General features: G+C 39.8%; 1 protein-coding gene across 1 annotated transcript; it reads left to right on the top strand.

Moving 5' to 3' along the window:
* Positions 1-3,761: 3,761 nt before the first annotated feature.
* LOC308233684 (olfactory receptor 56A1) lies at positions 3,762-4,622 on the top strand (the record flags this gene model as incomplete). Its single annotated transcript, XM_080640656.1, has 1 exon — positions 3,762-4,622. A coding segment is annotated over one exon (861 nt), but the record flags the coding sequence as incomplete, so codon positions are not given.
* Between the last annotated feature and the right edge of the window lie 9,817 nt (positions 4,623-14,439).

Raw genomic sequence — 14,439 nt, 5'->3', positions numbered from 1 at the left:
ATGATAAAGATATATTAATTTATATGTATTTGTCATATAGCATTACAAAATTATTTTGTGTAACATTCTATGTACTGTTTTGCCTCTTGTTTGTTTGCTAATCAATATATCTTTGAAATTATTCTGATAAGTACATTAGAGATGCCTATTTTCTTTTGACAACCACATACTTAGAATGAGCTCTTGCAAGGGTGAGGACCACATTTGCCTCATTTACCAGTATACACAGCAGTAAGTAGTTAGTAAGCATTTGTTTAATGGATGGGGCACACAAATAGCAAATGCCAGAGTAAGATTCTAATATGCTTGTGATTGGAATGATTGTATTTCCATGGTCTTATGTACAACCTTGATGTGTTAAATTATATTGAACTCTCTTTGCATTCTTTAGAAGATAAATGTATTTATTGGTTAAAAAAATGTTAGCAATTTGCTGAACTCAATTTGCTAGGATTTTCTTTCGGATAGCAGTACCTACAGTCACATTCCTCGGTCTAGTGGAGACTGTAGAAAAGAGTCATTAAAACACAGACATTGGAATCAGACATGTGGTAACCACGGTGGCTAACTGTGTGACTTTGGCTATCATCTCTCTATCTGTCTCCTACACAGTGGGGATAATAGTTTCTTTTTTTATTATTTTATTATTTATTTAAAAAAATCTTTATGTACCTTGGTTGGGGGCACATACCCAGTGGGGAGTGTGCAGGAGGCAGCTGATCCATGTTTCTCTCTCATAGATGTTTCTAGCTCTCTATCTCTTTCCCTTCCTCTCTGTAAAAAATCAATAAAATGTATTAAAAAAAAAGAGAGAAACATTTAAGTTTCCTCCATATCTGCCTGGCTGGTGTGACTCAGTGGTTGAGACCCCAGGCTGCCGCCCCTGGGAGGGGACCAGGCGTGGGGAGTGAATTTGTTTTTGTTTTTTATAAAGGGTCAGGAGGGCCTCTGGGCAGCATTCTGCCAGGCCGTTTACTCTGCAGGCTCTCAGCGGCAGCCCTCCCTGAGACTGGGGGACTCCTGCGGGGACCTGGTGCATAAGCCTGAAACACAAACATGAATGAAAATGTAGGAAGAGACTAAAAATCAAGATCCTTTATTACAATAACTATAGGCAGTCAGACATCCCTTTCACAATCCAGGACTGCTGGCTCCCAACTGCTCGCCTGCCTGCCTGATTGCCCCTAACTGCTTCTGCCTGCCAGCCTGATCACTCCCTAACTACCCCCCTGCCAGCCTGATTGATGCCTAACTGCTCCCCTGCCAGCTGGATCGTCCCCAACTGTCCTCCCCCTGATAACCCGAACACCCTGAATGCCCTCCCCTGCATATTCCCTCTTTATTAGATAGGGTTTTTTCTTTAACATATTGGACAGCCCTAACTGGTTTGGCTCAGTGGAGCATCGGCCTGCAGACTCAAGGGTCCCAGGTTCGATTCTGGTCAGTTTTGAGCAATTGGGAGCCAACAGTCCTGGATTGTGAAAGGGATGTCTGACTGTCTGTAGTTATTGTAATAAAGGATCTTGATTTTTAGTCTCTTCCTACATTTTCATTCATGTTTGTGTTTCAGGCTTATGCACCAGGTCCCTGACTTCTGGATTCTAGGCAAATTCTTATTTCAGTTTCAAACCACTCCATCCTTTATATTGCAACTCCTTACATGCAGGAGCACCATAAGTCAGAGTTCCCAAAGGACTCAGCTCCTTATCCCCCAAGTCTCTGCTTCCTAAGCCATCTTTTCCCATCTGGGTCTAAGAAGTGGGGCAGAAGAGGAATAAGGATCTCATAAACCTCTCAAGATTTATTTATCGAAGCCCCAGGATAGTTACTACTGCAGATGATACATCATCAAGGACTCATCTTTTACATCTTCTGTAAGTTCCAGGGTCAAGGGAGGGTATTACAGGCTATATTGGATCTATATAGGAAGAGTGATAAGTCAGGCAGGAGTCCTTTTCTAATAGGTAAGCTCCAAAAAACAGGGAGAAAAGACAACGAGGAGGTCGAAGGAGAGGTATAGTGACTCTGGATGTATTAGCATCCCAAAATCCTGAAAGATGCCTTCTACTTTCTTTCTTCCCCTCTACATTCCTTGCTTGGTTAGGAGACTTAGTGCAAGGAGAAAAATGGGCTTCATCTTTTCTGACCAGGAAAGAATGGAGGTCTATACATTCTACAATGGATATAGTGTATAAGATGATGCATTTAGTATATCACTGGACACCTGCATCTGAATTCAGAAAAAAATATTGATGAAGAAGCTTCCACTCAATAGCAGCTTAAACTGGAGAGAGAAATTTTTCTTAAGATGGATAGAAAGCTCTCATTCATATTTCACCAAACTCAGTTTTCCTCTGATCCCCCCTCTCTCCTTTTGCTTTTTTCTCCAAGTTACCCATTCATATATTTTAAAATTATCACAATACCTCTCCAAAAGGAATCCATGCTTTGTATCATCCTGTAACATGATTATGTCTCAGTTTGACAAGGAATTTCTTAATACATAGTGTCCTGAATTGGATAGAATACTCCAGGTGAACTAACCAGAACAGAGTTGAGAAAGATTCTCAACTACTTTGCTCTTGGCACTGTACTTATATGAAATAAATTAATACATAGAGTACAGTTAAAAGAGTGGCTGGTATATCCTGGACAATGGATATATCAACTGATTTTGTCAATCCAGTTTTAGAGTCCCTGCATTAACTTTTACTTTATGTACCACATTATCAGTCAATGTTCATGGATGCACTTCCACCTGTCAGAACATCTAGGAATCTGTTCCCTTTTCCTTCTCTCCTATTTCAGATTTTCTTATGTCTGCTTTCCTTCCTTCTCTTCTCCAATGTTAAATGGTAAAGAAATGGACTTTAATAGGCTTGGAGCTAAAGTGATAATGCTGGCTGGTTGAAGGCAAATGTCCTGGCCTAATAAAGTTCAGGCAATAGAGGTTGGCCTTTCCACAAGTAAATGGCCAAAATATGATGACTGGAAGCAGGTACATAGAAGAATTGATTAGCAAGTGGCCTTTGAGAAGGAGCATAAGAGGTCTGAAGATTATGTGAAACAACACTAGAAAAGGACAAAGTGCTCAGAAGGGCGTTCAGCAGGGATGAGGAAATAGGATATGGGAGGCTATGGGTCAAGGAGGATGCAGGGAGAAGAGATTTTGTATGGAGAAGTTGGTAATTATTTGGACTGAAAGAAATTTGAGAAAATTCTTACCAAAATAATAAGGGACCATAGAGTTGTTCTGTGTTTGTATTAGGGCAAGGGCAAAAGAGTTATGTCAGAGCCCTATCCCAGGTTTTTACCATCAACAAAAACAGGATCTTGAGGATCACCTGCATGCAGCAGCATGGGTAAGCCCCCAAGTTCCAACACACATTTTGTGCCACTCCCTGACCCTTGAAGCTCACCACACAAGCCCACAGGGACCATCATTAGTAGTACTGAGTAGAACTTCTTTTCCCTGCCTCAATGTCCTCTTCAGCACACTGAAACTCTGATTAATTCTCTCCTCTTACATTCTCTTCTTGAAATTTCCCATCAAAATAAAACACCAAGGCACAGTAATTCAAAGTATTTTTCAATGGACTTTTATTAAGAATCTCTGAGATATTAGAGAACATTAGGTTGTATAAATGGAAAAGTTCACTTCAGTTGTCCTTATATATAGGGGTATAGGGAGAGGTACAAAAGCTATGTGTTAAGGGTTACAAAGAAAATTATAGCAATAATAGAAGTTGCTTACTTAACGGACTAACTACTCCAATGATCTTACTTTCCTCCTGGCCATGGGGGCCAATGTTATTCTTCTGATCACCATCCTGCTGGAGGCCTCTCTGCATGAGCCCATGTACTACCTGCTCAGCCTCCTCTCTCTGCTGGACGTTGTGCTCTGCCTCACCGTCATCCCCAAGGTCCTGGCAATCTTCTGGTTTGACCTCAGGTCCATCAGCTTCTCTGCCTGCTTCCTCCAGATGTTCATCATGAACAGTTTCCTCCCCATGGAGTCCAGCACATTCATGGTCATGGCCTATGACCGCTACGTGGCCATCTGCCACCCTCTACGATACCCATCCATCATCACTGATCAATTTGTGGCCAAGGCTAGTGTCTTTATTGTCACACGAAATGCTCTTCTCACTGTACCCATTCCTATTCTCTCTGCCCAGCTCCATTATTGTGGGAAAAATGTCATTGAGAACTGCATCTGTGCCAACCTGTCTGTGTTCAGGCTCTCCTGCGACAATTTCACCCTGAACAGACTCTACCAATTTGTGGCTGGTTGGACCCTACTGGGCTCAGATTTCATCCTTATCTTCCTCTCCTACACCTTCATTCTAAGAGCTGTGCTTAGATTCAAGGCCGACGAGGGGGCTGCAGTCAAAGCCCTGAGCACGTGCAGCTCCCACTTCATCCTCATCCTCTTTTTTAGCACCATCCTGCTGGTTGTGGTGTTGACAAATGTGGCCAGAAAGAGGGTCCCTATGGACATCCTGATCCTGCTCAATGTCCTTCATCACCTCATACCCCCTGCCTTGAACCCCATTGTATATATGGTTCAGACCAAAGAGATAAAACAAGGAATTCAGAAATTGCTGCACAGAAAAATGTGAATATGTAGAAAATGTGTCTAAATTCTTTTTCCCTTTTTTCTTAGTGGTTTTGCCTAGGTAGCAAATGCCTAGAAACGCCTGTGAGTGAGAATTTATTATGCACATGGTGGCTCACTTCATAACTGATCCAGACACCTTTTTTTATGCTCTTTGCCTGGTTCAGGTGGAGTTAGGCAAGAGGGAGAAACACATATTTATTGAGTAACTGCTTTGAGCCTAGGCAATCATATTTAAGTAATTTCATCTTCACAACACCCCTGCATGCATCATTGCTTACATTTAACAAAGTAAAAAATGCTTTTAAGAGAGGTAACTGGCAAAGATCACATATCTGGAGAGGTATAGAGTAGATATCAAAATCCAGGCTATAGAGTCTAAGCTCTTTCTATAGAAATGCTTCTTCAAGTGCAATTGAAGCTGGAGACCAGTCTTCCACCCTACTCTCCTGTGGCCTGTGATTGTCCTTCTGGCTTTCTATATGTATTTCCTGCCTATACCTACTTCCTTGAGATCCAGGGTGTTCTTAGAGAAAACAGAGTTCTGCCCAACAAACCATCTGCAGGACCGCAGGAGAAGAGTGTCCACAAACAATACCAGCTTTCTATTCTATCCTCCACAACCTTATTACCTTCAGGGAGACTTGAAAATGAGGATACAGGTGGAGAGAGAGGATACCAATGGGGTGGAAAATAGAGAAACGGACCAGAATAGTGAGTTTGCCACTTTTCCTATGGTCTTGAGTTACCCATGCAGTGAACTGAAAATCTAGTCTCATTTGATCTGTTGACTCTGCTCAAGCACTCTAGCTGAAGGTGGGAAGGCATGGTATAATATCAGGTTTCTGGATAACAGTGGGCAAGTCAGGAGAGAAGATATCATACCCATTGTTTTTAGAAAATTTAATGTAAGCAATTGGTTAAATGGATATTGGAGAATTGAAACAGAAAAAAAAGAGGATGGCATAACATGGAGATAGTACCTGCAGGAAGAACCTTACACTTAGGAAGAGGTTGGGTCATTAGAACATAGACCCCATTGAACTGATGGGTCTCATCACCCTGGGGATGGGCTCTGGCTCTAACTGGTACTGATGTCACAGGAACTCAGAGGAGGTACCCTTAGAGCTGGGGCTAAGACCAGCCTGGGCATCACAAAGCAGACTGTGAATGGGAGGCTTTAATGCTGAGAGACAGGAGTTAATGACTGTATGGCTCCTCCTGGTTGAGTCTGAAAGCTTTGAAAGACATGAGTGACAGCTGTAACAGCACCCTGCAGTGCACAATGCATCCCAGGGAACTGGAGACAGAATCAAGTCCTCTGTTACAGGTAGGTAAAGAGACATGATGTAATGTCACAGGGGCAACTTCCATAACTATGAAAGAATTTTGCATTAAGTTAGCAGCAGGAATAGAGATTGACTGCCCCACACTAGCAATTAGATAGAGTAAACTGCAGTAAACTGCTCGTGTGGGCTCCAGGTTCTCCAAAGCCACACTCAATTAACAGCAGGGCAGAAAATGACAGCCATTTGCCTACAAGAAGGGGTTTTTAATACTCTTATGCTCTCAGGCTTGGCTCTCATTTTCTCAAACCAGAGCCACAGGTGTGACTTGGTACTTGTCATTTTTATAAAGAAGAGAATTCTCTACTAGGACTTCTCTACATTTCCTGGCTGCTAGAAGAGTTTTATCCACCACCATCTTCCTATTGTCCCTCCCAGGACAGAGTGGCCAATTTCAATACTGATTGCTCAAAATAATACTAATAATCTTAGTATCCTTATATATTGATAATAAGGACAGTAATCACAATAAAATAAAAAGCTCAAGTGTTTTGAGCACTTGTAAACTATCAGTGTCTGTGCATGATAATCTTTAATTTTCATAAGAGCCTTCTGTGGATGATTATAAAATGAGTTGTTTGTTGTTTTTTTAAAAAAATCCAGCAGAGAGGACAGAATTCATAGAAATATGATACACGTGGTCAGGTAATATTTTCACACATTTGGTCCCCTCTGTGGGTCTTTCTAGGAGTGCTTTTTCTAACTCTGCTATGCTTTCACCCCGGTGCAAACCCAGAAGGGACTCGAAGAAGAGTTTGTTAGTTGATCAAAATCTAGATTCTAATTCCTGAATCTGACTTCTCCAGATTAATGCAAATAGCCAACATAATTGTGAGAAGTTTACTCAAACTGGGTATACACAAGAATGGAAACTACCAACTTGCAAGAATTGGTAAAATATCAGAGACTAGCACACCGGTTGTCATTCATCATAGTAACTAGCACAATTGTGGCCCATTGAGGGGCTCAGTAAACACTCCCTTACTTACCATATTGAAGTGGCTAAGTGAAGGCTTGACAAATAGTGTTTTCAATGGGTCTCTAGTTTCATAGTAGTAGAGCCCTAAATATAAGGAATAGACAAGCCGCATCCTTAAGGTTGGCTCTCTGCTCTGGTTCTGAGGGGGGAGAAGTTAAGACCATTGTTTCTCAAAGAATGGTCAAGAAACTGGTCACAATGGTCCTAAGACAGGTTTTGGGGTGAATCCATACCAGGTAAAGGTGATGGGGAAACAGGATTGCTCAAGAAGCCAGATATTGAAGGACAAACAGAACTTTGCCGTAAAGTTCCCATCACATTAAAAATGAGCTTTGGTAGAAATCTTTGAACACTGCTTTGAGTGGATACAACGAACTATCATAAACTACAGGCATTTTAAATTGGTGAGGTATAAAAGGTACAAACTTCCAGTTATAAGTATTGGGGAAGTAATTTACAACACGATAACTATAGTTAGCACTGGTGTATGGTATATTGGAAAGCTAAGTAAATCCTAAAAGTTCTTATCACAGGGGAAAAAAATCTTTTTTTGTGTGTGTATTTGTATGAGATGTTGGATATTAACTAAACTAATTGTGGTAATCATTTCACAATAAATGTAAGTCAAATCATTATGCTGTATGCTTTAAACTTATAAGGGGCTGTATATCATTACATCTCAATAAAACTGAAAGAAAAAAATAAATTGATGGGGTACAGTTGTTTTGTCAGCTTAACTGAGAAAATCTGTGAAGAGTCACTTTGCTAATATAAGCTGACTATGGTCCAATTGTACTGGAAGAGGGTGTATTAATAACATGAGGAAGGGGAGGGGAGTGGCTTACTCACCTCACTGGCTGGTGTGCAGGCTAGTCACATTTGCATGAGAAATTTGCAATGAACACAGAGCCTTTTGAGAAAGAATATTTGAAACCACTGTATGCTGCTATTCAGGAAAAGAGCAGATTTAAATCAAGACCTACTGACAAGAGATAGCAACAAGTCCCCTGGAATTAAATATCTGGAGGAAAAAGAGAGTCTGTGTTGGTGACCATTGCTCAAAACAAAGCCTAAATATTGTTGAGCAAACAAAACTATGTTTTCTATGTATCATAAAATAGAATCAGGGTAGTCTCTTAGTACATAGTGATCCTGAAGCTCTATTGAGATTTGGGATATGTTCTAAGCATATAGTATTAGATGCTCAGTGTGGGACAGCAAGTCTGTGGCCACAGAGTCTAAACATATTGCCAGGATTAAATAAAAGCTTCATTGTAGGGAAATCAACAGTGCCTAAACATATTGCCAGGATTAAATAAAAGCTTCATTGTAGGGAAATCAACAGTGCCGTCTTGTGGCCATTAATGGAAACAGCAACACTGGCGTGAATTAAGTTCTCAACCTCTGCTTGGTGTTAGAAAGGAACTGACAATTCTGGATTGAGAAAACTCCTGAGATCTCCAACACTTAGGGGGAGGGTAGTGGGTAGCTTCAAGAAGAACATACTGTACTTCCTGAACCTAAGGCACAGGGAGATTTAAACGATCAATTTCAAAAATAAAATACATAACAATTCATACTCTGGTTTTCTTTTCTCCAGTGACATTTAAAAGTCAATATCATCAGTAATATGAGTCAAGTATTCAAAAAGGTAGAATGCATATTGGTATTTAATAAGATGTTGTATTAGCTGTATTTGGCTACGGAATATATATAGTAATAACTTTTTAAAAACCCACTCAATCAAAAAATAAGTTATTGAGTGTTTTATATATGAACATAGTAGTGATTAGCATAGATAATTACCAAGAGGTAAATCACTTTCAGGGAGATTATGGTCAAAATAGCCCAGGAAGGATTGCTATCCCCAATTATGCAGATTAGACAACTCAGCAAAAAAGATAAATTACTAATGGTCATTCAAACTAATAGGGACTAGAATCAAGAATGAGAAATTAGGTAAGTTTGCTACCTAAATCCATTTTTCTAATTACTAGGGAGTGAGCTACATTTTTAGACTTCAACTGGATAGCTTTGTAGTTTTCTGAAGTTTTACCTACTACAGATTTTAGTAGCAAAGGCATTGCACATAAAAGCCCTCCATATATTGAATTAGACACTGCAAATAAAGTTAGTTACTATAACAAAGATATCACAGTAAGTTAACACAGTAAAAGTTATCCATACCCCATTCCAATGCATGGGGGCTTTGCTTCATGTCAATATTTAGGGCCTTGTGCTTCTTCCATACGTGGATCCTCCATGTCCAATGGTGCTTCTGAACCTGAATGTTATACAAACAAAGGGAGGGAATGTGTAGAAGGTTTAAAGGGCTCAATCTACAGAGATTTACATCATTTTCTCTATCATTCCATTTGCCAGACTCCTCACATAGATCCAACTGCCCAAAGGAGACACTAGGTCACTAAATATTCATTTCTTAGGAGAAATAATCTTGCATGTAAAATATATGTTACTGCATCCCAAATCAGACTATACAAATTCTCATCTAGTACCTATGTGTAGCGCAAAGTCCAAGATCTCTGGGGGTGTGGTCTTCTCCTAAGTCCGGATGTGATTCCTATTAGACAAGTCATCTTCCCCCTTCCACTACACATTTAAGATGGAGCAGACACTGGGGACCAGCCATAAAGATTCCCAGTTGGAAGTGAAGCATAGAATTCATTTAGGAATAACTTGTCAATGGTAATGCTGGAATACTTTGGGGGCAGGCATCACACAGTTTTACCTCATGATAGTCAGGTAAGTTCCCTGATTGGACACTGGTTATGTTCTCCGGAGGAACTCTCCTGGCCATTGTATTCTCTTGTTCTGACTTTGGGGGGGTTGTACCCTTGTTATGACTTTGGGGGGGTTGTACCTTCTTCAGTGTCCCCAACTGACATTAAGTGAAGCAGGCATTGGAGCACATGACTTCATTTGCAGATGCTACATTTGGAGCCTACTTCTGGTTGTAAACTATTAGGATCAATCATTGTTTCAGTTTACCCGGTGGTGTAGCTCAGTGGTTGAGTGTTGACTTACAAACCAGGAGATCACGGTTCAGGCCTGATCCCCTGTGGGGGTGTGCAGGAGGCAGCTGATCAATGATTCTCTTTCATCATTGATATTTCTATCTCTCCCTCTCCCTTCCTCTCTGAAATCAATAACAATATATTTTAAAAAATAAAATTATTTCAATTCATAATAAAAAAAACCTTCTTTAAAAGCCACACTCATGTTTCTTTGGCAATGAACCCCTCAAAAACCTAACAGATTTTGATCTATTTGTGTTAGGTCAGTTCCATGTGCTAGTAATTACACTGTAGTGTAAACACTTGACAATTTAGCTTTTGTGATTGTAATGTAAGTGTCTGACACGAAGCTTTTGGTTGCTGAAGCATTCACTTCAAACACAAAAGATAACTATCTCAAATAAACTCATTGCCAGTTACACATTTAAATAAAGAGCCACCTATTAAGTTAGCTACTTTAGGAAGCTCCCGTAGACCTAGTTGACGGACCTTTTGTGTGACCCTACTTTTTTTTCCCTGCAGTTAATTTCCACTCCTACATTTTAAATTCACCAATGAAGAGTGAACTCATAAAACCTTGGGTACTTCACCCTCGATCCCAATAAAGACAGAACTCCAGGTTTGTTCTCTCTCTCTTTAAAAAAATGTTTTTTATTGATTTCAGAGAGGAAAGGAGAGGGAGAGAGAGATAGAAACATCAATGTTGAGAGAGAATCATTGATTGGCTGCCTCCTATAAGTGCCCCCACTGGGATGAGCTCACAATCCAGGCTTGTGTCCTGACTGTGAATTGATGACCTCTTGGTTCATAGGTGGATGGTCAACCACTGAGCCACCATAGCCGGGCTGTTCTCTCTTTTTCTCTGTACCCCGGACCTTGCTGTGTGGCCCCATGTGTCCTCTGTACCCTGCAAGACTTATGAGTAATAAACTTCATTTTTTTCAGCTTCCTGGCAATTGTTGCCAAAGTGCATTTTATAATCATAAAAAGAACTACAAGGGCTGCACCAGCCTCAATAGTGGCTCCTGTTGGGAAAATGTCTGAGGGCTTTCTGCCCAGGTGAGTGGCTCCAGGCATTTCTAGCCAATAACATCACTGTCTATAGGCTGAGACCTACACAAAACACACACCCAAAGAATTTAATTAGGCATTATTTTAAAAATTTTGTATTGTCTTTTCTCTTTCCCCATTCCACTCCTTTCCTACATAATGGGGTCTTTCTAAAGATATCAGACTTGACATGGACAGCTATACATACAATCTCATCTTTTCTCAGGGCTGGTTTCTGAGTTTTTGTTACTCAAAAACATTCTAGATTATTCTTTTTTTGTCACTTGAAGTATGACTACATTTACCTGCACCAGCTCCCAGATAAGGCCCATCCTTGAATCCTCCCTGCCCTGAAAGTATGCAGCTGGGCCTCTGGGAATTAGATGCTTGGCACAACAGTGTTGCTAGGGGGCTCTGAGCCAGAGGACCAAGTGGTCAGGGATTGTACTGTGGCCATGCCTCCTGGGGTTTAGAACTCCAGCTGGATCCCAAGTTCTTACCACAGACTCCTGCAACCAGGATCAACTCCGTGGAGGGTGGGGCCTAGGAGCAGGGTTTGCTAGGCGGTAAGTCTTTTTCCCTTTTGAGGTTTGGTGGGGGATGAAAATAGCCTTCCACCCTTAAAAACATGGGGAAGGGTGGAGGGCTCTGGGGAAAGAGGAAGGGGTCACACTGTCATGCTAAGGACTTGATTTTAACTTAGGTCTTTGGTGGAAGAATTATGAAAGAAAATCAATAAAATGGGCTTAGGCCATAAAAAAAATCATCTAACATGTTATAACAACTATGTTTACAATGGCCAAAGAAACAAAAGGTGGAGTCCAAAAACAGCAGAATGGAGGATTAATCTATCAGAAAACCAGGTATATTTGAAAAAAAGAACAATACCTTCTGAAAAATGTAAGATTAGTCATGGATATAAAGAAAAATAGCATCAAATTGACACAGCTGAGTCGAGAATTGGTCAAATGGAGCTAAAGTTGAAGAGCTTCATCTGAAAGCAGTACAATGAAAGAGAGTAGAAGGTGAAATAAAGGTGAAAGGGTAAAGAGAATTGAATAAGAAGGCTTAATATACCCCAAGCTGGATTTCTACAAAAGAATATAGAAAATGAGAGGGAAAAGAAATATTCAAAGGGATGACTGAATTATCTTCAGACTCAAGAAGCTTAATTAATCATGAGCAGAATAATAAAAAATATCTATACACATTTGTGAACATTCTAAAACCTCAAAGACAGAAAGTTCTAAGAGAGCCAGAGAGGCAATACATTACCTACATTGGAATGACAATTGAACTGACAGTATATTCTCAACAGCAACAATATATGTCAAAAAACTGTAGAAGTACATATATATGACATAAAATTATATGTATAACATATCCTATCTAATAAAGAGGGAATATGCTAATTGACCATCACACTCTCACAAAGATGGTGTTGCCCACAGCAATAAAGAGGGAATATGCTAATTGACTATAACACCCTTAAAGATGGCGGCACCCACAGCCACAAGATGGCGGCCCCCAGTCCCCTCAGCCCCACTGGGGCGGCAGGTGGGTCTGGCTGCTCCTCGCTCCTGCCTCGTGAGTCACCCAATCCCCTTAGCACCCTCAGCCACCCAGGGCTGGCCTGAGGCACAGGCAAGCCTTGGATGGTGGCTGCCCAGCTGATGCCTGAGGCACAGGCAAGCTTCAGATGGTGGCTTCCCAGTCGCCCAGGGCTGCCCGAGACTCAGGTAACCAGGGCTGGCCAAGGCTTGCGCTGCCAGCAGTGGCAGCAGCAGAGGTATGATGGGGACATCACCTTCCCCTGATCACCAGGTTGCCTCCTTCCCCTGAGGGCTCCCAGAATGTGAGAGGGGGCAGGCCTGGCTGAGGGACCCCTCTCTCCAGTGCATGAATTTTCATGCACCGGGCATCTAGTATATTATATGTATTACTCTATTTATATATGCATAAAATACTTGTCAATATTCAAACATTTACCCAGCTAAATTGTCACTAAGAATTTGCTTGAACTAATAAAATGGAAACATACTTTTAAAAACACAAGAGTTAAGAATGAAAGTCAAAACTAGAGAAGGTTATTCTGAGAGATAAACTCAGGATTTAAAGCTACTTCAGCTCTGAGGACTTTGGCAATCATGAAGAAATCAGTATGAAATGGATCAAAATTTGGCAACTTCCAGGCATGAGGAGATAAAAAACAAAGGCCAGGACTTGCCAAAAATAGAGTCTGATAATCATCTTCCCAAACACACATTTTAAACTTGGAATATACAAACAGGGTGTGGTTGAAATGAAGTTCATTAATCTTTTTGTTAACTGGTAGCTCTTAACTTGATTACATCTACAAAACCCATACTTCTAAATAAGGTTGCATTCATAGTTATCTGGGATTAGGACTTCAACATATCTTTTTGGGGGCACATTTCCAGCTATAACATTTTTTGATTCCTTATTAGAAATTGTTAATATAGCTGTTGACTATAATATGTATTCCATTAGTTCATTATGAAAATAAAATAAAATATTGGGTAATAACTGTAATAATAATGCATATTAAGGATTCAACAATGACATTATTACTCTTGCTAGTGTAATTCTTGGCATAACTTTATGCTCAGTTTTGGTTTCCTTCTCTAAGGTGGGAGAAACCATTCTTTGATGTACATAATTTCTAACATGTAGTATAGTGTTTTGTACAAAAAGGACAAATGTTTGTTTAATAAAAAAGTAAAAGTGTAATTATTGAATAATTACAGAGAAAAATAATGTTTTAATATGAGAAAATATAGAAATTAAAACCATTAGATCAATAATAGGTTATGCAATAAATTAATGTTTAAATATTACATAACAAACTCCATAAATTTTGAGGCTAGTGAAAAAGTTAAAAAATGAATTATTTTAAAAAAGTATAGAACAAAAATTAAAAGCCAGTTTATTAACATGGAAGAATAATTCTTCCTTTTTAAGTATGTAATTGCTATTAAAATCAGAAATAAGTTGTTTTATTCTAATCAGCTTTTTGAAATTATTTACTAAAGTATAATATCAACTTGATACAATAAAATTAAACTAGTAAATGAAGTAAACATATATAAAAATTAAAATTAATTACTATTTGCAAGTAATATATTATTCTTCCTAAAATATTGACAGAATAGTCTGAAAAATTGCTATTAACAAGATCTTCAGTGTTGTCAACTAAAAACCCAGATATATCTTCTGACAATAAAACCAGTTAAGAACATAATAGCCAAAGTGCAAAATCACAGTAACAACTGCACGCACACATATATGCACTGTTGAGGATCATCGACAGAACGTGATTACAGTGACCAACAAGCTTGACCTGGGTAATCAGAGACTTCTCATCCACTGCCCTGTTCTTGGGAGGTGAAA

This window comes from Plecotus auritus (genome assembly GCF_963455305.1).
Source record: "Plecotus auritus genome assembly, chromosome: 9".
Classification (NCBI taxonomy): domain Eukaryota; kingdom Metazoa; phylum Chordata; class Mammalia; order Chiroptera; family Vespertilionidae; genus Plecotus; species Plecotus auritus.
This window is presented reverse-complemented; position numbering and strand designations above follow the sequence as displayed.